The sequence below is a fragment of the Chelonoidis abingdonii genome, chromosome 6 (genome assembly GCF_003597395.2).
Source record: "Chelonoidis abingdonii isolate Lonesome George chromosome 6, CheloAbing_2.0, whole genome shotgun sequence".
Classification (NCBI taxonomy): domain Eukaryota; kingdom Metazoa; phylum Chordata; order Testudines; family Testudinidae; genus Chelonoidis; species Chelonoidis abingdonii.
Window position 1 is genome coordinate 87492327 of NC_133774.1, and position 19911 is coordinate 87512237.

Here is a 19911-nt window from a genome sequence, read left to right on the forward strand (position 1 = left end):
GGACTATAACAAAAATCCACTTGGTATGTAAAGAATGATTGGTTTATGCATAATTATACTAGTAACCTTAGATTTTTTTCCCCCCAGAGCAACAGCTTCTATCTGCATAACTGTTAGAGACCCAACAGGCTCTGTACTCATTGCAGTATAGTTCGCTATACAGTTGTAGATGTTTTTCTCACTTAGTTACTAATTTTTCAACATCCTTTCAAATAGTTTGTCATCCTGCCAATAAGAATAATTATAATCAAATTAGACTGAAAATCGTGTTCACCTATATAGCAGTGCTTTGGCCAATTATTCAGATATAACTGTACTACAGTATTTTGGTGTAACTATACTGGTATACTAGTATGAACCCCTATCTGGGCACACTTATTCCAGGATAAGAGTGTCTTTTTTCCCTCAGTGTAGTTTAAATCCCTTCCCATACAACATGAGCTAAATAGAAGAAAAACACTTTTATCCTTCAGTAGGTGACAGCTCAAGGATTATATGACTATAAATATATTAGCTTAAATTCATATCTTATTTTACACCAGTTTACTCCTGTAGACAAGTCCTAAGAGTTCTTCTGTGAGTCTGATAGATAAACTTTTAACAAGGCTTGGTGAAGTTGTATTTGTCCCCTCCTTGTTAGTGAGAGGATTACATTTTTGTCGTCATTTTTCTTTTCCCTTCTTTTGTTTCTTAATTCACACACAACCTACATTTTAACATGTTCTTTCTCTTTAGGTCTTACATGAAACATTTCCTCAGCATACATTTCTAATGAATGGTCTTATTCAGGGTGTTAAGGTAAGACTCTGAAATAGACAGTTGAACATAATCTTTTTGTGCTTATGAGTTACAAAGATGTCCATGTTTCAGTCACCTTTTTCACTTCATTTTTTATTGTAACATCTAGAATGCTTGGAATTGAAATAGATGTCTAAACCAGTTTTTTTCCTCATCTGTAAATATTTTTTACAAGTTTATGCATCAGTTCGAAGGTGTTTGTGTGTGTTTTTAATTAACATTTGAAGCATTTTCTGGAAACTTAAACACCTTTTTTTGCAAACAGAGGTGGTACGTTAAACAACCTTGATTAGAACCATTTTCATAATATTTACAGTCTTAGTATCTATGCCCTTATTTTTCAAATCTTGAATTAATAAACAGTGCTAGCATGTGACAGATATTCACATTTCTCCCCCCCATTACTTCCTCTGTCTCAGGTAAACTGGCATCTCATATTTTTTTTTAAGAAATGTACACAAGAGTCACCATATTGGGTCAGACCTATGGTCCATCTAGCCCAGTATCCTGTCTTCCGACAGTGGCCAGTGCCAGATGATTCAGAAGGAATGACGAGAACAGGGCAATTATTGAGTGATCTGTCCCTTCTTGTATACTCCCAGCTTCTGGCAGTCAGAGGCTTGAGGATACCCAAAGCTTGAGGTTGAGTCCCTGGTCATCTTGGCTAATAGCCAGGGCCCTACCAAATTCATGGTCCATTTTTGTCAGTTTCACAGTCATAGGATTTTTAAAATGGTAAATTTCATGATTTCAGATATTTAGATCTGAAATGTCAGCATTGTAACTGTAGGGGTCCTGACCCAAAAAGGGGCTGTGTGTGGGGGGGGGGCAGGGGGTCGCAAGGTTATTGTGGTAATGTCACCCTTACTTCTGCACTGCTGCTGGCAGTGGCATTGCCTTCAGAGCTGGGTAGCCCCCCACCACACACATACACACAAAACCCCTTTTTGGGTTGGGACCCCCAGTTTGAGAAACTCTGATCTCTCCCCCATAAAATCTGTATAGTACAGTGTAAAAGTACACAAAAGACCAGATTTCATGATCCATGATGTGTTTTTCACGCCTAGGAATTTGATAGGGCCCTACTAATAGCCATTGAGGGACTTACTTTCCATGAATGAATCTAATTCTTGGTGTCGAAGGTGGCTACAGGATTTTCTGTCTCTAGATTTGAGCATCCAGTTTTTCACTTGTTCTTTTAGAATGCTGAAATGTTTAGTTTTTCCATTTGCAAACACTAACTTCTCACATGCCCATAACTCCATTACATGTTTTTGAATTGATAGAATCGTAGACTTTCTAAAGTATCAGAGTGCATTCGGATTTCCGCAATTAAGATATAATTGATTGAATCATGCTTGGACCTAAAAGCACTGACACGCTACCCTTTGTTTAAAAAGACCCAGAAAAACACAAAACAATTCACAAAGAAAAAAATACAAATACAAAACATAATTCTGTTAACGTATTCTGCTACAGAAAACATCAAGTAGCAAAATACAGATTGGCCGTGTTTCAAAAAGTAAACCCACCACTTCTGTCCTGTGACATCTCAAAGAAACCAAAAGAGGAAATTAGTCCTATGTGGTTTTTATAGTGAAATTAAACTGTTTTGAATGAGAACTAAACGAAAACTGGAGTTCTTAGTTGTTGTGCTTTCTCCCTACTCCAGGATATTTTCCCCAAATTAAATAACATTAGAAGAAAATGAATCACATTAAGTACTATAGATTTTTTCTGTATCAAGGGTTTATTGATAGTTGCAAAGGTGCTAATCCTGTGTTTGTATATCTGAGGCCTTTGTCAAGTATTTGATATTTTACCCAATTGTGTGTAAAGTGAAGGAATCCTAGCTAGAATATCAGTTAGTCTGAAATAGCTGAGGGGTTTAAGCACCTAGCAAATAATAAAGGTTGGTACAAAGCCAGGGAAAAGGTTGTTCTGTTGCCTAACCAGTTCCAAGCGCTAGACCAACCTTGTTATAGCTGCACAAAGAATTGAATAATTGAGTTGTGAAGAGTTAGTGGAAGAATATAGTTTTATAAGTGTCTGTAGCTGCAATAAGCTTTATTTTTATGTAGGTTTTGTTGAAGGTTTATATCCCTGTCTTATAAATTAAATAAAACCTAAAACACTTGATCAGTAGCTGTGAAATTACCTACAACAGCTATGAATCAAAACACAAATTCAGTCAGTTCCATTTAAATTGTAGTTTTAAAAAAAACCTTTTTATGCCTCAAAATGCATTTACAAATCACCTTTTCTTTTCTCTTACAGGGTTTTTTATCCTTTATGAGTGCTCCATTAATAGGTGCTCTCTCTGATGTGTGGGGAAGAAAGTCTTTTCTTCTTGTTACAGTTTTCTTCACTTGTGTCCCAATTCCATTAATGAGGATAAGTCCATGGTAAGTGGTACAGCAGGGGGCTGTGGTGAACTCAATTGCAGGCAGATTTGTGTTTGGAAAAGAAGCATGATTAGGGAAGAAGAAAATGATTTACTTCTCAAGATGTGATTAAATCATCCTGGCACTTCTTTGTTCATGTTCTAAACATTGATTTTGTGTATAGGGGTGTTAAAGAAGTAATATTTCCTGTAAACTGATTTAGTGACTATGTGTACGTGTACACACACACACACACACACACACACACACACACACACACACACACACACACACACACATACATCTAGCAGTAATTGCTAAAAATGCTTAGAATGCATTACATAACTGCACTACACAATTTTCAACACTATACTCTACTACATTCTTTCTTTCTTTCTAAGACGTCTATGGAGATGTACTAATAACCAACATACTAAATATACTTTACAAGCCAAGTAAATGTCTCATGGTAGCAGTTCTAAATGGGTGAATAATAGAGTGAAATATAAAATGCAGAACATTTTTTGCATCTGATTATAGAGCTCTGACATTTTGACTGTATTGCCTTGTTTTCCCTTTCCCTTTATTTGCTGTATTTTGGGGAAGCAAAGATATTAAGAGAACTTTCTACACCTGCTGACTGTCTTGGAGCCTGAAATCATGCTCTCGATTTTGAAAGTGTCTGTAACTTTAATACATGGGGATTAACTACCACTAACTCGCTGAAAGGTGTCTCCAGAGTAGCTTGTTTTCAGAAAAACTTTTCCACTTTAGAGCAACTGTGGATTGTTAAATTTTCAGTTCTACTTCACAACTGAAATTCATCATAGCCTATATTGCTCTTTTCCTTGACAGTTTGATAACTTTATGGGAATCATTATCCTTCATTAGAGGTCAGTCAGAAATTGGGAGTTTCTTTTCATAATTCTCTAGAAAAAGAAAATGCTGCTGTTTTCATTAGATCAATATATTTTGATGTTTGACAGCTTTGTTGGCACTTATTTTACAATATATGTGGTTAATCTACAGACCGATTATGGATACTTGTGTTTTAAATTATATATAAGTTCTAGACTAAATATTAACAAATATTTTCATGGCGTAAACAGCGTGTTTTTTGTAGTAGAAGATAAATAGAGGGTATTTTCTAATTGTCTTTTTGACTTTTTAGGTGGTATTTTGCTATGATTTCAGTATCTGGAATCTTTTCTGTTACCTTCTCTGTAATATTTGCGTATGTAGCAGACATAACACAAGAACATGAGAGAAGTACTGCCTATGGACTGGTAAGATGTATATAAAAATTTTAAATTCTTGTATACTAAAGCATTATCAGTAGAGCTGTTTAGGGCACTGATTTCTAACCTATGGCCCTTGAGGGAGATTGTATCAAGAAGAAAACTTGTGTTTAATTATATGTAGAAAATGAGTTTCTTGATCCATACCTTGTGACGTTAAAATTTGAAATATTTGAATCAGCCCTTTTACTACAGGGTGAAGAGTGATACAGTGGTTAGACTAGCATAGACTTGGAAGATCTCTGTTCAGGTCCATCAGCTTCCTCAGTGACTTTGAGCAAGTCAATTAGCCTTTTTGCCCCTTGTGTAGAAAGATCATACTCGTCTCAACAGGGGTGTTCTGAGGATGAATCTATTAAAGGTTGTGAGGCACTCAGATACTACAGTATAGGGAGTATGTATGTATATGACTTATAGGTAAATAGTTGATAGTGCTTCCTCCTAGAAGTATCTCTAAATAATTGTCCCTTCTTTAATGCTCAGCAACTCACTAACTAAGTTAATGCTTGAAAGGTTAACATTGACTCTGAATTTCTTGGCAACTGTTTTTACTAAGTACAACATTCTTAGAAGGATTTTTACCCTTTAATTACTGACGTGACTGCTCAATCTTAACTTTGCTTTCATGAAGCTTTTTATGGGAACTGTACCAAAAGAATTTAATGCATGAACTTGCTGTGTAAAAACTATCTAAGCCGCATGTCTGCAGTGAACTTTGCAGGCTAACATAACCATGAGGTATCTCTATTAATTGTATAAAACAAGTTGATTTTTCTTTGTTTCTGTAAACTTAATTCTTACTGTATGCATCATGCAGTGACATAATTGTCTTTTCTATTTTTAATAGAAACATGGACTAACCATGTTTATCCTCTTCCCTGGTGTAAAGGGAGCTTTGGCATCCAAGTGTAGGCTTCCTCTTACGCATTTAGGCAAGTGCCTGTGCCAAGAATCTTCAGGCTGATCCAGCTTTCAGTGGGCCCATTCCTAGTGGCTTGGGCAGGAGCATGACCAATTTCTTCTCCATTTCATTGTGATGCTGCCAGCGTCTCTCATTGAGATTCCTAATAAGTGTCTTGCTCAGGATAACATCATGTGCCACTTGAGCCAATGAGTGAGTTTTGCCTTTTTGAGAAGGAGGGAAAGGTGCTTTGATTCAGTCTCCCTTGTGAAATGAGACTGCTTATTTTGGAGTTAGACAAGAGTGTAGATCAAGAGCTTAATGACATGACGCTGCTACAGCTGCAGTCAATGGATGGACTCAAGCCGGATGGCCTTTGGTTTTTTTTGTTTGTTTTTTTTTGAGAGAGAGAGTGAGTGCGGACCAGGTGATCTTTCTGAGGGTCCTCAAATTCTGGAACTTGTTTCTGCCTTGGTCTTAAATAGCCTGAATTTGATTACTTTTTTAGAATGCTGTAAAAGCCACTTGTTTGAGGTTTAGTTGGAGGATGGGTGGCTCTTCGAGAGTATTTCTATTTTTGTCTGCTGGCTGAGGTATAGTGTTGCTTCTGTTTAATTTGGTGTTGCTGTCTGGCAAAGCCACAGATCTATCAGAAATGTTCTAGTAATTTCCGCTGTTAGCAGAACCTTAATGATTAAACGAAGAAAATTTCTCTGCCCTCCTCACATTTGTTCAGTAGAAACTGTACATGTATTTAAAAAAAAAATATTCAGGAATGGAGGTGGTGTAGGGTAAGTTCAGAGTCTTTTTTGAGTAATTGAACTGGCATGGAATTCAAGAGCATAAGTAGCTACAGAAATACTACTTCCATAAATTGCATTATTCCTCCTACCCCCCCCCCCCCCCCATCAATTAGCTGCTTTGAGCTATTGAGTCTGTTTTTGGAGGCAACATTGGCCTTTCTTCCAGACAGTGCTAGTATAATCCATGTTCATGTGGTGCAGCACCTTGTAATATGTCTGTCTCTGTTTGTGACCTAACGGAATGGTCTGACTGGGAAACTTCCATTGCAGCTTATTTTGGGGGATAAAATGTATGTTTCCTTAATCTTTTTAAATGAATCATTTTCCTATTCTCCCTTTTAATAGGGAACCTCTTCTGAGGGCACATCATCAACAATCCCTCTCTTGTCTGGTTAACAGTGTGTAACTCTCTTAAAACTGAAAGTGAACATTAGCTGCTGCTTAATTCTTTGGCAACAGTAACTCATTGGAGCAGAGATGTACAGGGGCTGAGCACCTATTTCCTGTTACTTTATTAATGTATTTGCATTAGGAAATCCTTGAATAATAATAATAATATACTTCTGCTTCTGAAAAACAGTAACTTCCTTAAAAATGTCACAAAGTGTCTTCTCAGTACTTTGGCATAAAGTTCGAAGAAAGTAGGAATCATAGCAAAAGTAGTTCTGTTCAGTGGTTTGGACATTGGATAAAAGTGAATGGCTTGAGCAGGAAATTCAACTGTATAGATAAATTGTGTTAGTATACTGAATTGAATGCAAACAGTTTAGAGCTTGATATATTTGGCAGGTAGACACCTCTTTTCAATTATTTGCATCTCTGCATTATGATATATGCCTTAAAGATGGGTTTAGGTCATGTAGCTGTTGGCCACAAGTGTTGTCGTCATCTTTCTCAAACAACAAGAAGCCTTCTAGTACTTTATTTGCAATAGCCTTTTCTGGTCAACTAGAATTTAAACTATTTTAGCTACTTGGAGACAGCTGCTCTCTACCAGTTGAATCTGAGCAGAGAAAATTTGTCTGATTTCCTTCAAAGCTACCAATGTAGGTAGCTACTTGCATAGCTCAAGATTGGAGGTGAGTGTAAGGGGCCTTCAAACTGAATCATTTCTCCCTTCATCCCTACACTAAAAGGGTCTCTTCCAAGGTTAATATTAGTTCAGGACTCTAGTCCCTGGCATGTTGTACCATATTCTCTTACTTTTCAGCTGTTAAAAGATCAGCTAGAAAGACCAAACGGGACGTCCCAGGAATAAAAATGCTCAAGTGTCCACCTGGCAGTGATGGGAGCAGAAGACTTAGCTGTAAAGTCAGCGCAGGCGTAATGAAAGAGAGAAAATAATAGATTAGAAAGTTGATGGTTCTTTCCTGGCTCATTTTATTAATCGTAGTTGAAAAGGACTACTACTATTACGCAAATATATGTGATGTAGCTATAAGTCAGGGATCATTTCCCTTTCTTAGGCCTTCAAAAAAATAAAATAAAACCCTTTTAGAAGTCCTCAATACAATTTTCTAGAAAGGAATAGAATCTAAGATGAGAAATTGTTCCAGTAGGATAATGCATTTTTCTAATCAATCTTATTACTGTACATAAGTGTGGCAAGTTCTGTTTTTTATGTTTCTGTGACCTCCAGAATATGTAAAATTAAGTTTCTAGCCCTCATGGTTATAACAGTAACAATTCTGAATATAACTACTATGCATTGTCTTCCTGAGTGCCCAGCTCTCAAAACTTCCAGGTCTTCACCTTCCCCCTCCACCAGCTTCTACAGTTATGTTAAATTCAGTTATACAATGCCTCATTTTCAGTATGCTCTAGAATTTGTATTAACACAACACAAGGTATTAGTTGTATTCATTTTCATATTTTATTGAAGGAAAACTTCAATTTTTGAGTGTTCTTGTGCCTGCCAAAGAACTACCAGTTTGCCACAGAAATAAAGGGGGTTTTATTGTGGGTTCAGCTTGCCACAGAGTAAGCAGCCTGGTGTTAAATATCATAACTGAGAACTTTTAATCAGAAGAAATCCCTTAATTGGCATAAGAAAAACACTACTTTTACTGTAAACATACTGTAAGCCTAAAATAATGAACTTTGTTAATTTAGGATTTGAATCAGATATATAAACTACTGCGTTTATAAGTTAGGGTGTGCTTGCACTAGAGAAATTGGTACCCATCTTTTAGCGCTGGTGCATGTACACCATTAAGTGCTATCAGCCATGAACAAATTTTCATAAAATGATGAAAGTACCTGAGCCCTGTTTGTCTAGTGCTTACACTGATGCGCTTGTAGTCCTGCTGTACAAAGAGCACAAGTTCTGAGTGTAGACAAGGCCTTGCATAACACATTCTGATATCACAGTTATCCCAAAATGTGGATGCTTGATTTCAAAAAGTTTAAAGCAGTTTAAGTTGTGCATATTGACTAGGGCTGGCTCAATTTTTTTCCATTGTGTTTTCAGTTAAATTAGAACTCCTGTGTAAAGTGTCTACCTTCCTTGAAAACTTCTGATTTTTTTTTCCATTGGAAAACTGAATTTTTGGATGAAAATTGAAGTTTTCAACTGGAAACTTTCCAGGTTTTGGTTGTAGAAAATGGAGGTTTTCATTCTTTTTTTCCTACCCATTTTCTGGCCAGCTATAATTTTTTTTTAAATGAAGTACCTGTATTTTCAAAACCATTGGAAATTCCTTTATTAATCTTAATTGTATGCTGTAGTAGTGAAATCAAATTAACTTATAAAATTTTTTTTCTGCTTAGGTTTCTGCCACCTTTGCAGCAAGTTTGGTAACTAGTCCTGCCATTGGAGCATACATATCTGCCAGCAAAGGAGATAACCTTGTAGTACTAGTGGCCACAGTGGTGGCTGTCCTGGATATCTGTTTCATCCTATTAGCTGTACCAGAATCTCTACCTGAAAAAATGAGACCTGCTTCATGGGGAACCCCTATATCTTGGGAACAAGCAGATCCCTTTGCAGTAAGATACATATTTTTATGAATATTTTAAAATAGTTATTAAATCTTTTTTTAATCACAAGAATAATTTAATTGTATTGGTAAATTAGTCACTAACCTAATACACATTAATCTTTACACCTCTTTTGCAAAAGAGGTGTAAACTATAATGAAAATAATCATGTTGGATATTCATGCATTTGGAAGCTGTTACATATACTGGTAGTATGGTAGAGGTAGAAAATCTTAAGGAAACACTCCACCCTCTGGACTCATTTAACACATTGTTATGGAAAGGAAAGTTTTTTGAATTCTTATGTTGCTGTGTACTCACTTTAAAAAATAAATCAACGCAACCTTTTTACACTAATTGTATGCTTTTTGCTTTCATAAGATGCTGATTTCTATAGGTGAATTCATACACTGATGTTTTAAAAAGTGAATTGTTCTTAATGAAATCACCCTGCTGGAGTTGCTCTAAAGAAACTGCATTATAAATGTTGAGAGATGAATGATATGCTTGGAAAAACTGCAGCAAAGGGACTTGGTTTCCACAATTTATTAATAGTTTTTCAAAATATGATACAGTATTATCAGAAATGAACAAGTATAAGAAAGATACAAGAAATAGGAGTACTTTTGTGATACGGCAAGTTGAATAGTACAGAATAGTAAGTAGAATCTGTGCTGATCACTAGCAGTAGTCCCTTTAATGGGGTTCACGTGGTAAATGCTTAAACTTCGAGTAATTCGTAAAGGTAGTAATAACGTGTATGTGTGATTAACTAGCTTTAAGGTTTGATAGTCTGATTCTGTGTCTAAATTTAATGGACAACATGGATGGAAAGACCCAAAATTTATATTAGGCTATATGAAAAACTAATAATGGGAATATTTTCATAATATTTTAATTTAAGGAAGATCTTTTAAATTTACATTAACTGTTTCTTTGCCAGTCCCTTCCCTTAGCCATTGCAATATTATACTAGTGCAGGATGACAAAGTGACTCTTAACTAGCCTGTTCCTGTTGTCCGTGGTGAGTGAAGTGTAAAGTAAGCAAACAAATGATCAGAATTAAGTTAAAATTCTTTCGTGATATGTTAGACAAGTAACGAAACCTGCTTTTAAATAACTTTTACTGTAATAGTGACCCTTTAACTGTTCCATAGAATTTCATTCACTTGGGATTAGTAATGGAACATTTAAGGGAACTACTATTTTTATCCCTTTGTACAAAGAGTTTTCAGAGTAGTTCAGTATGGCTCATGTTTCCTTCTCTTCTCTTTGTGATAGTCCTTGAGGAAAGTTGGGAAAGATTCCACAGTCGTCCTGATCTGTATCACAGTATTTCTGTCCTACCTGCCTGAGGCTGGCCAGTATTCTAGCTTTTTTCTCTATTTGCGACAGGTAAGTAACTGAAGAATGCATGTCATGTTTTCAGAGTCTGTCAAGATACATTTCAATCAGGATTGCCAGAGTTCTGTTTCTAGATTTATATTCCATTTGGGGAACTATGTCTTTAAAGCACCATATGTATCTAAACTATGAAACCATTGTACTTCGTATACAACAATTACAAGATTTCCTTGAGGGAAAGTATTCTTGCTGTTATTGTAAAACTATTGCTAAAACTTTTTGTAGGTTTCAGTGATCTAAAGACTTTTTTTCCCCTAAACTTCTCAAGTGCATGGCCTAATTCTGAAGTAGTGCTGGAAAGGTCTTACTGAAGTTTAGTTTTAATTTAATATTGAACCAGTGCTTACTGTATTTGCTTCTAGAGTAGCACTGTTTTTAATGAAAAGAAGCTAAATTTGTGCTAGAATTGCTCCTCCTTTGTTACTTTTCCCCTCCTCTTTGGGTAATAAAAGATCCTATTCTTAAAGTGCATTTATGTTCCTAGTGTTGTGCATAGCTGCTTGGGGGTGGCTGAATATTCTAGCCTGCCTCTCAGTATAAGTTTACTTTTCAGTAGAGAAACAGCAAGAACAGAGATTTTCTTTTAAAGCTGAAAGCACTGAAAATATGAGAACATAGTCAATTGGACTAGGTGAGTCAGGGAAATGATTATTAATCTTTATATAGCACAATGACTTTTTATAGTGCATTAGATAAAAGTTCACAACTCAATTATACACTTAAGAATAATCAGTCTGTTTCTTTCAAGTGTGCTTTTTTCCACAAATCTGAAATCTTAAACATGCAACATAATTCCGTGGGTTTTCCTAATCGTGTCCATTTAATATGAATGCCAAGCACCCTTTCTGTAAAGTGAATGTAATCGTGTGCATTTATAAGCAGTTTGTCAAATGTTCTTGCATTTGATAGACAACAGGGTAGAGAAATTATGGATGATAGAACATAAAAAGAAAGTGAGTGATATTATGATACTTCTATGCCATTTACTCCTGCACTCAACATAAAAGTGGTGGTCAGTGATGAAAAGTGAGGTAAAATGAAATTTTAAGTCACAGAGGTGTGTGAGAGTGAGTGTAATGCATAAGAAGAAAGATGTTGGAAGCGTAGGGAGTGGTATTAAATGGAGATGATAAAGGGAGTAATAAAGTGAGAATGGTGGGCAGATGATGGGTAAGGCTGCGATTTAGTCACTGAGGTCGCGGAAGTCACAAACTCTGCAGCTCCCCCTGCTGCTCCCAGCCCCCATGGGTGATGGGGGGGATCCACCGTTCCCCACCGCCGTGGGTGGCAGGGGGGACCCTGCAGCAGAGGGAATTCCTGCTGCTCCCCACCTCCGCTGGCGGAAAGGGGGACCCCCACCGCCACGTGCGAACCTGGCAGCTGGGGGAACTCCCACTGCTCCCACCACTGTGAGCGTCAGAGGGGGACCCATGTCACTCCGCACCGTTCTGGGTGACAGGGGGACCCGGTGGTAGGAGGGAATCCCCATTACTCAAGGCTGCCGTGGGCAGCAAGGTGTGCCCGCAACACTCCCCACTACCCTAAGTGGCAGGGGACCCTGCAGCAGAGGGAATCTCTGCTGCTCATGGCTGCCCCAGGCAGAGGGCAGGATCCCCACTGCTCCTCCCATGCACCGCTTGCGGCAGGGGGGTTCACAGAACTCCCAGCCCCTGTGGGTAACAAGACGGTCCCCCGCCACCACTAGCTACTGTTGGCGGCAGAGGGGATCCCCGCCACCACGAGCAGCAAGAGGGACCCTTGGCGCTCCCAGATGCTGTGGGTGGCAGGGGGACCTGGCAGCTTGTAGCCGCAGCGGTGGGACCCCGGAGCTCCCAGCTCCCCCTCGTCTACCCATCTTGTCTTGGGTATTTTTAGTGAAAGTCAGGGACAGATCAGTTTCCATGAATTTTCATTACCTGTGACCTGTCCCTGACTTTTGCTAAAAATATCCATGACAAAAACTTAATTATGTTGCAAGGTGTGGAGGCAACACAAAATGCCCCAGAGGACAGAACTGTGCAGAGGCGGAGGAAGCAGCAAAAGGATCCATTCGGGGTAACAGAGGAGCAGTCAGCAAAGTACGAAGAGAATCCAGTCACAGAAATCCATGGAAAAGATAGTCTCAAGAAGTGCTTCACTGATTAAATTAAATGAATGAAGGAGAATCAGTGTAAAGTGACTCTTGAAACTTGGAGAAGTCATTGTTGCCTTTTAGTGTGGGAACTGCCATGGTGGGAAGGATAAAGCCAGATTTGATTGAGGACAGAGCTGGAGGAGAAATTGGTAAGGAACAGAGAATAGTCTGCTCAGGAGCTTGGATATAGAGGGAAGGGAAAGGGAGATGAGATAAAAGTGGGGTCAAGTGAGGATTTCTTAAAGATAACAGGAAGCAGGAGTACTTGGAGGCAGAGGGGAAGCAGACTGAAGACCATGAATGAGTCAAAGGTGGTAAGGATTTTAGGAGGCAGGATGGATGGAGTTGAGTTGGTAATAGGTTTCTGCCACAGGTTTAAAATTCACCCAGGATTATGGAGATCAGAATCTAAATGTGAAATTATTTTGACTTATGTGAGATGAGTTAGTGGTCTGAGTCAATTTGCTAGTAGACAAGTGCCCATGCCATAAAAACCATCACAAATGGCACTAATTGGCAGTCTCATTAGAAAGATAACTCAATTGTGTGTCTCAGCCCATAGAGGTGATCTCTAGTTGAGAGGAGCTCAAGCTGCGACATGTGGCTAGAGCTTTGTTTCCAGAGCTATCAATACCTCTTATGAGAATAAATTCACACACAACCAAATCATAACATTTTACTGTCCTTTGTTTTGTGTTGATTATATGGCTATACTGTGCTAAAATTAAAGGAAATGTTTAACTGTTGTATCTTTACAAATATCTGTGAATTTCCTGCAGTTCCCATTGGCTGGGAACAGTGAACTGCGGCCACAGAGAGCTGAGAGGCTCCAGGCCTGCAGACGCTCCAGGTAAACAAAACGTCCCGCCAGTGGCTTACCCTGGCAGTCCAGGAGCCAAAGTTTTCCAACCTATTTATTGATGTCAATACTGCAGCCTTTTAAAATTGCAAAGGCTTTGTTTAGTGGATTGACTTTAGATTGGCTTGAAACGGACCTCATAAGTCTCAAGCCAATATGAAAATACAGCGTTCAGAATCAATGGAATCTCTAATAAAATTGAAATAACCTGTTATCCCTACAGACATGCCAATCTACAGGTCTGCTTTAAAATAAACCAAGAACAGTAATAATTTGACAGTGATAAAGCAGGTGACATTCCCATATAAAGTCCTACAGAATCTATAACTATAATAATAATAATGATCTGTTCTCATACTAGTATTTAAAATGAACAATGAAAGAAAAAGGTCTTATGCAGCGTTCAAACTTAGTTGTTGAATATGCAGAAGCAAACAATAATCGCACTGCTGCTCGTGAATTCTGTATCAATTAGAAGCAAATAAGAGAATGACGAAAAAATAAAACACCAGTAAAAGACATGCCAAAAAGCAAGAAAAAAATGTCTGAGGTGCACTTCATTTCCTGAGATAAAGATCTCAGTAACTGGGTTGTTGAGTGTCGACAAAATGGGTATATTGTCGCTAGAACTGGAATTCATCTGCGTGCTCTGCAAATGTCGAAAGACGACAAATACAAGACAGTAAAGCAGTCAGCGTTTGTTGCATCAGTGATTGGTGTGTTCGCTCCATGAAGCGTCATGGTCTGTCTTTGTCAGCGAACAAAGATAGTGCAAAAGCTGCCTAGACATCTGGAATTAAAAATCCAATCTTTCCAAAGGTTTGTTATAAAATATTGAAAGAAATATGCATTTGAACTGTCACAAATATAGACGAAACACCAATCACATTCGATTTCCTGAGCAACAGAATGGTAACCGGTATTGGTGAAAAAACAGTTTTAATTAAAACTGCTGGCCATGAAAAAATCCATTTTACAGTGGTTTTACCATATTTGGCAAATGGACTAAAACTCCCTCCTATTGTTGTTCTTTAAAAGAAAAACCTTGCTTAAAAACAAGAAATTTCCTGCTGGTGTCATCATACGTGCACATGAAAAGGGATGGATGGATGAAAGTGGGACTATTGAATGGCTGGAAAAAGAGTGGAATAAGAGACCAGGAGCACTTTTCAAGAAACAGGCTATGCTCGTTTGGGACATGTTCAGGGCACACAAGACGGATGAGGTGAAAAATGTGGTCAAAAATATGAAAACTACTTTGGTTGTAATACCTGGAGGCTTAACTTCAGTTCTACAACTGCTTGATGTCTGCCTGAACAAACCCTTTAAAGATAGGCTATGCAGAATGTAGTCTGAATGGATGTGTTCAGGCATGGCGAAGTTGACAAAAGGCAGGAATCTTATGAAGCCCAAAATCAATCTGATCACCCAGTGGATCAAGGACGCATGGGTGTCCATTCTCAGAAATGGTAGAAAAATCATTTAGTAAATGCTGTATCAACAGTGCACTTGACGGGTCAGAACATGATGCCATATTTGATGACACAACAGAGTCTGATGATAAGAAGGAATCTGACTCTGAAGACGACACTCCCGACATCTGCTATGACAATGCAGGTGCAGCTGTGACTGAAGCCAAGTTTAATGAACTGTTTGGTGAATCAGAAACTGTTTCAGACTTTGAAAGATTTTAAGACTTTTAAAAAGTCTTATTGTTCTAAGTTACTTGTTTTAAATATCCATTTACTGATTTTAAATATTGACTGTCATTTCGAAGGCAAATACATATCTGTTCAGTTATTATTGTAACAGGTTTTTTCGTTAGATTACATTAAAATAATTCTAGCAAAACTTTTGAGTATTTCTCGTGATGCCAGCTTTTAAAATATAGCAGGGATCGGCAGACTTTGGCTCCTGGCCTGTCAGAGTAAGCCACTGGCGGGTCAGGATGTTTCATTTACTTGAAGCATCTGCAGGCACTTTCTGCAGCTCCCATTGGCTGGGAATGGCAAACCGCGAACACTGGGAGCTGAGGGGCTCTATGCCTGCAGTCGCCCCAAGTAAGCAGAACGTCCCAACCTGCCAGCGGCTTATCCTGATGGGCTGGGAGCCAAAGTTTTCCAACCCCTGAAATATAGGGTCGACTTATGAAAGAGTCAGGCAGTTTTTGCTATTTTTACCTAACCATCTTGGTGGGGGTATCATCTTATAAACGAACGGGCTAATGAACGATTATATACAGTAGTTCTTACTGAAGTAGTTGTGTTCCAGTGTTTATAAATGCCATCTTTATATGGAACTGTTTTAACTAATTACCTGTACCTAGTATTTGTTTTACTATATTTATAAATTTATATTATCTTCTTTCAGATTATAGGTTTTGGTCCTGCTACCATAGCAGCATTCATAGCTGTAGTAGGAATTCTGTCTATAATAGCTCAGGTAAGTGTGATCCTAATAGCTTTTTTAGAAATTCTGTTGACTCTTTGTTTATCCAAAGAAGAAAAATTAAGGGATTTCAGTATGCATATATAATCACATCTGTTAGAGTTGCGATAATGAAACTCCTCTACAAAACATATTAAATGAGTCCAACCTAATACAGTACATTTCTTTAACATATTTCCCCAAAGTTGTAGGAGTATAACCAATCAGATGAATGTTACCGATGTGTCATTTTTGACATGTTGCAATTATGTATAGGTAAGCTCCTTTCCACCCTTTAAAGCCTCAGAATAGATTTTGTTCAGTAAAGGAACATCTGTTCATTCAGATTCCTCCTGAGAGGTTGCCTCTCTCCATGACGTCCAGTAACAACTGTGTGCCTCAGGAGCATTGGAACTTAGTTTCAGAAGTGTGAGATGTGCAAGCTTATTAAAATGAAATTCTTTCAACAGCTGAACCAAGATTTTGGCCCTTATTTCAGCAAGAGATTAAAATGGCAACTAACTTAACTGCTTTCAAAACACAGTACAAAACTTATTTCTTGACTGCTTTCCCACAATTTAACAAAAAATTTTTTTTTCAAATAATGAGGGGGATATAGAAATGGATTCCTTTAACTTTTATATTTGTAAAATGCACATCAGCTCACTATAAATGGGTAAATTTAGCCCCTTAAAATGTGAGACCCTGCACGCACAAAGATTACTCACATGGCATATGATATAGTTTTAACTTTGCTACTGAAATATTTTCATGATGTCTACCAATACAGTTAAATATGGGAACAGTGAATAAAAATAAAGATCAACAGCAGAATGATACAATAAGTGAAAAAGTGTGGTGTATTACAGAAATACAGATATGATTTGCTTCCCTCCTACTGTGGTGGAGGTGTTGTATATAAGATGGGTTTCCAGCGGGGTCTTGGATATTTTCTGCTCTCAGGTGCAATGCATTGTTGGCAGTACCTGCCTTGCAGAGAGCTCTGTTGAGAAGTACCTGTCTCCTGGTTTGGATTAGTGGGCTTCCCTTCCCACAGGGATCACCGCTGGGCCTGCACTGGCTGAGGCTCCTGTGCCCCCACAGTTGACTCCTGTTCCATAGGGTGTCCCTCACAGTGGAAATGAGGAAGTGTGTGTGTGGAACTGAGAGGTAGTACAGGAGAAGGCACAGAGTGAAATGCAGTCTTTCATTCTGCATACAGGAGAAAAAATGGGATTTAACATTGGATTTCAGTGAGCAAAGTAGCCATCTTTGATTCTTGAAAACCCTCTAGAAATAAACGTCTGCTCCAAGGTCAACTTGTTCTCAAATTTCCTGGGATGGCTGACTAATCCTTTTGTGAGACTTACTAAAACTCAACTCTGGTTTGAGGAAATGACAGGAAAAGCCTCTGCATGCTAGATATCTCCGTATTACAGAAAACTCAAGAATCACTGTTCTGCGTTCAATACTTGACATTTTAAATTTTGTAATAAACTCAGTTACTAACACGAAGGGAAATCTCTACCTTTTTTGAAAGAGTATTTAAAAATGTTTCTGGTTGTGCTTTGAGTACTAGCTATGCATCAAATTGTGGATCAAATCAGGTGTCTCTTTGGGTTATTAAATACAAAAATGTCATAACAGTCAGAGTTCAGTTAATTGAATGTAAACAGCAATAGTGGAGCTTCTCTTCAATTGTTTCCTGTAAAAGTGGAAGCTGTATTAAAGGTCTCAAGTTTAAAATGCTTCTCACTGAGTTCATTCCTTATTTTTACAGACAGTGTTCCTCAGTATACTTATGAGGTCAATAGGGAACAAGAATACAGTCCTCCTTGGCCTTGGCTTCCAAATGCTCCAACTGACCTGGTATGGTTTTGGATCTCAACCTTGGTAAGCACGTCTCCTGAGCTGCACAGATTTCATGGGGCTTTAAAGTATTTTTTTTCCAAAATCTCCCACTACTTTGAACATTTAACATTATTTTCTTTCAGAACACGATACACTTGTCCTTCAAATACATTACATTGATTTGTTGTACAACTTGACTCCTAATTTTTAAGTTGCACTGGACTTTTTCCTAGAGTTATGGCTTACCATGCTTTAAAACTAGCACCTTTTTTTTTTTCCTGAGGCTAGCTGTATTGCTTGAGTTAAGACACAAAAGCAAATGCATCTAAAAGAGTGCGCAAAAAAAAAAGTTTTTGGTGATCATATTTATTCATTCTGAAATTAGTCTTTAGAGTAGCTTTCATAACCTGTCTCTCTCCAAGGCAAGCAACAAGAGATAACAGATGATTAGTCTGTTAGATGAGCAATCAGTGTACTTATTCCTTTAAGCATTGTTTCAGATGCTTGTAGCAATTAGTCATGTATAGCAAGGACTTGAATTTATTAATCCTTTTGATTATTTATTTCCCTCTTACTGTTCCACAAATATCCAGGATGTGCTAGTCATCCTAATAGTTAATTTTCTTACCACATCAGCCCATTTAAGGTGTTCTTATAGTTTAGTCCTTCGATTCCCGTTAACAGTTCTGGATGTTTGCAAATGTGGGCTGCCAGCTTGATCTCTGCCCATCTTTCCCTTTTATAGAAAGTATTGAGCGTTTTTGGAGTATCATTTTAGGAAAAGTTTGGTTTGTTTTTACTTTGATAAACTTGCTGTTGAAGTTGGATACTAGCAAGACTGTTCAGTCTGGCTTGCCCAACTAATCTGTTTCAGCACACAACTTACTATGGAGCACAGGCTGCTTGCTATTCTCATTAGGTTGCTTTTGTCTCCCAGTTATTGGCCATCTCCTACCCTGTCAGATGCATGCAGTGACAGGTTTTCTGGGGCGGAGTTTAGTTGTTTTTTTTTTTTTTTTTCTTAAAGCTTTAGATGCTGCGTAGAGCCCCTTCATAACTTATTTCCAAACAGCTCTACCAGTGAGGGCCACTGAGGCAAAAGCTCTTTCCTTTTTGGAGTAGCAACCCCTTCTGTGCTATAGTGAAGAACACCTCACCAACTTTTTCACCATAGCTCTTCGTAGCAAGTGAGATGAGCTAGAGAGCAGCTTTACCTAGAGTAGTAGCAGCTGAACAGAGATTTTTAGGCTCTGTGCAAAAACATGGGGTGAATTCTGGAACTGGATTTGATGGTGAAGTAGAAGAACAGGAAGACAAGCTGTTCAAAAGCCACACTAGAAAATGCGTATTCTCCTATTAATATGTGCTCTGCCCTGTATAGTGAATATCACCTCAGACCCTATTCAGTTAACTTGGGGGATATTAAATAAACTCAGTCAGGATGGGATTTAATAAAACCTAGGTATTTTGAAGAAGCCTGGCAGAACCTTGCATGCACCTATCCATGCAGTAGATTTACTGAATTTGCTCCTTGGTATGACCTTTTTCTAACAGAGGACAAGGCAGCATCAATAATATTGAGTTCACCTCGTCTTAGTGTGGGTTGAATCAATTCAATTAATTTCAATGAGCTTGGTGTAACACAGAAAAACATAAATAGGAGAGACTGAGGTTTGACAGATTGTAAGAGAAGAAAATAACTAAATTGTAAATGCGTAGCCATTACAAAAATTACATCTTTGGGTACTTAATGGTGAATGGTTTAATGACAGTTTTAAGAACAGACTGTAATTGAGGAACCTGAAAATGTTTTGTTTGTCGTCTTGGTTATTTGGGGAAATCCTTTTGTACCTAAAAGTATTGCTGCTTAATATTTTGAACAAAATATGTATTTCAATCAACGCAGGATGATGTGGGCAGCAGGGGCTGTAGCAGCCATGTCAAGTATTACGTTTCCAGCAATCAGTGCTCTGGTTTCGCGAAATGCAGAGCCAGATCAACAAGGTAAGTTCAGTAAATTCATCTTGGTGCGCCTGAAAAATTCTCTTCCTTGGACCAGTTTTCTTTATTAAA

General features: G+C 38.0%; 1 protein-coding gene across 3 annotated transcripts in view; it reads left to right on the forward strand.

Moving 5' to 3' along the window:
• Nucleotides 1–19911, forward strand: part of MFSD14B (major facilitator superfamily domain containing 14B) — a 50217-nt gene that overhangs the window by 22770 nt on the left and 7536 nt on the right. For all 3 annotated transcript variants that reach the window (XM_032772352.2, XM_032772353.2, XM_075067203.1), the window contains 8 exons: nt 736–798; nt 3076–3203; nt 4354–4468; nt 8954–9172; nt 10445–10558; nt 15931–16002; nt 17768–17880; nt 19745–19842. In XM_032772352.2, coding sequence (XP_032628243.1) covers nt 736–798; nt 3076–3203; nt 4354–4468; nt 8954–9172; nt 10445–10558; nt 15931–16002; nt 17768–17880; nt 19745–19842 — 922 coding nt within the window. The remainder of the gene's footprint in view (nt 1–735; nt 799–3075; nt 3204–4353; nt 4469–8953; nt 9173–10444; nt 10559–15930; nt 16003–17767; nt 17881–19744; nt 19843–19911) is intronic.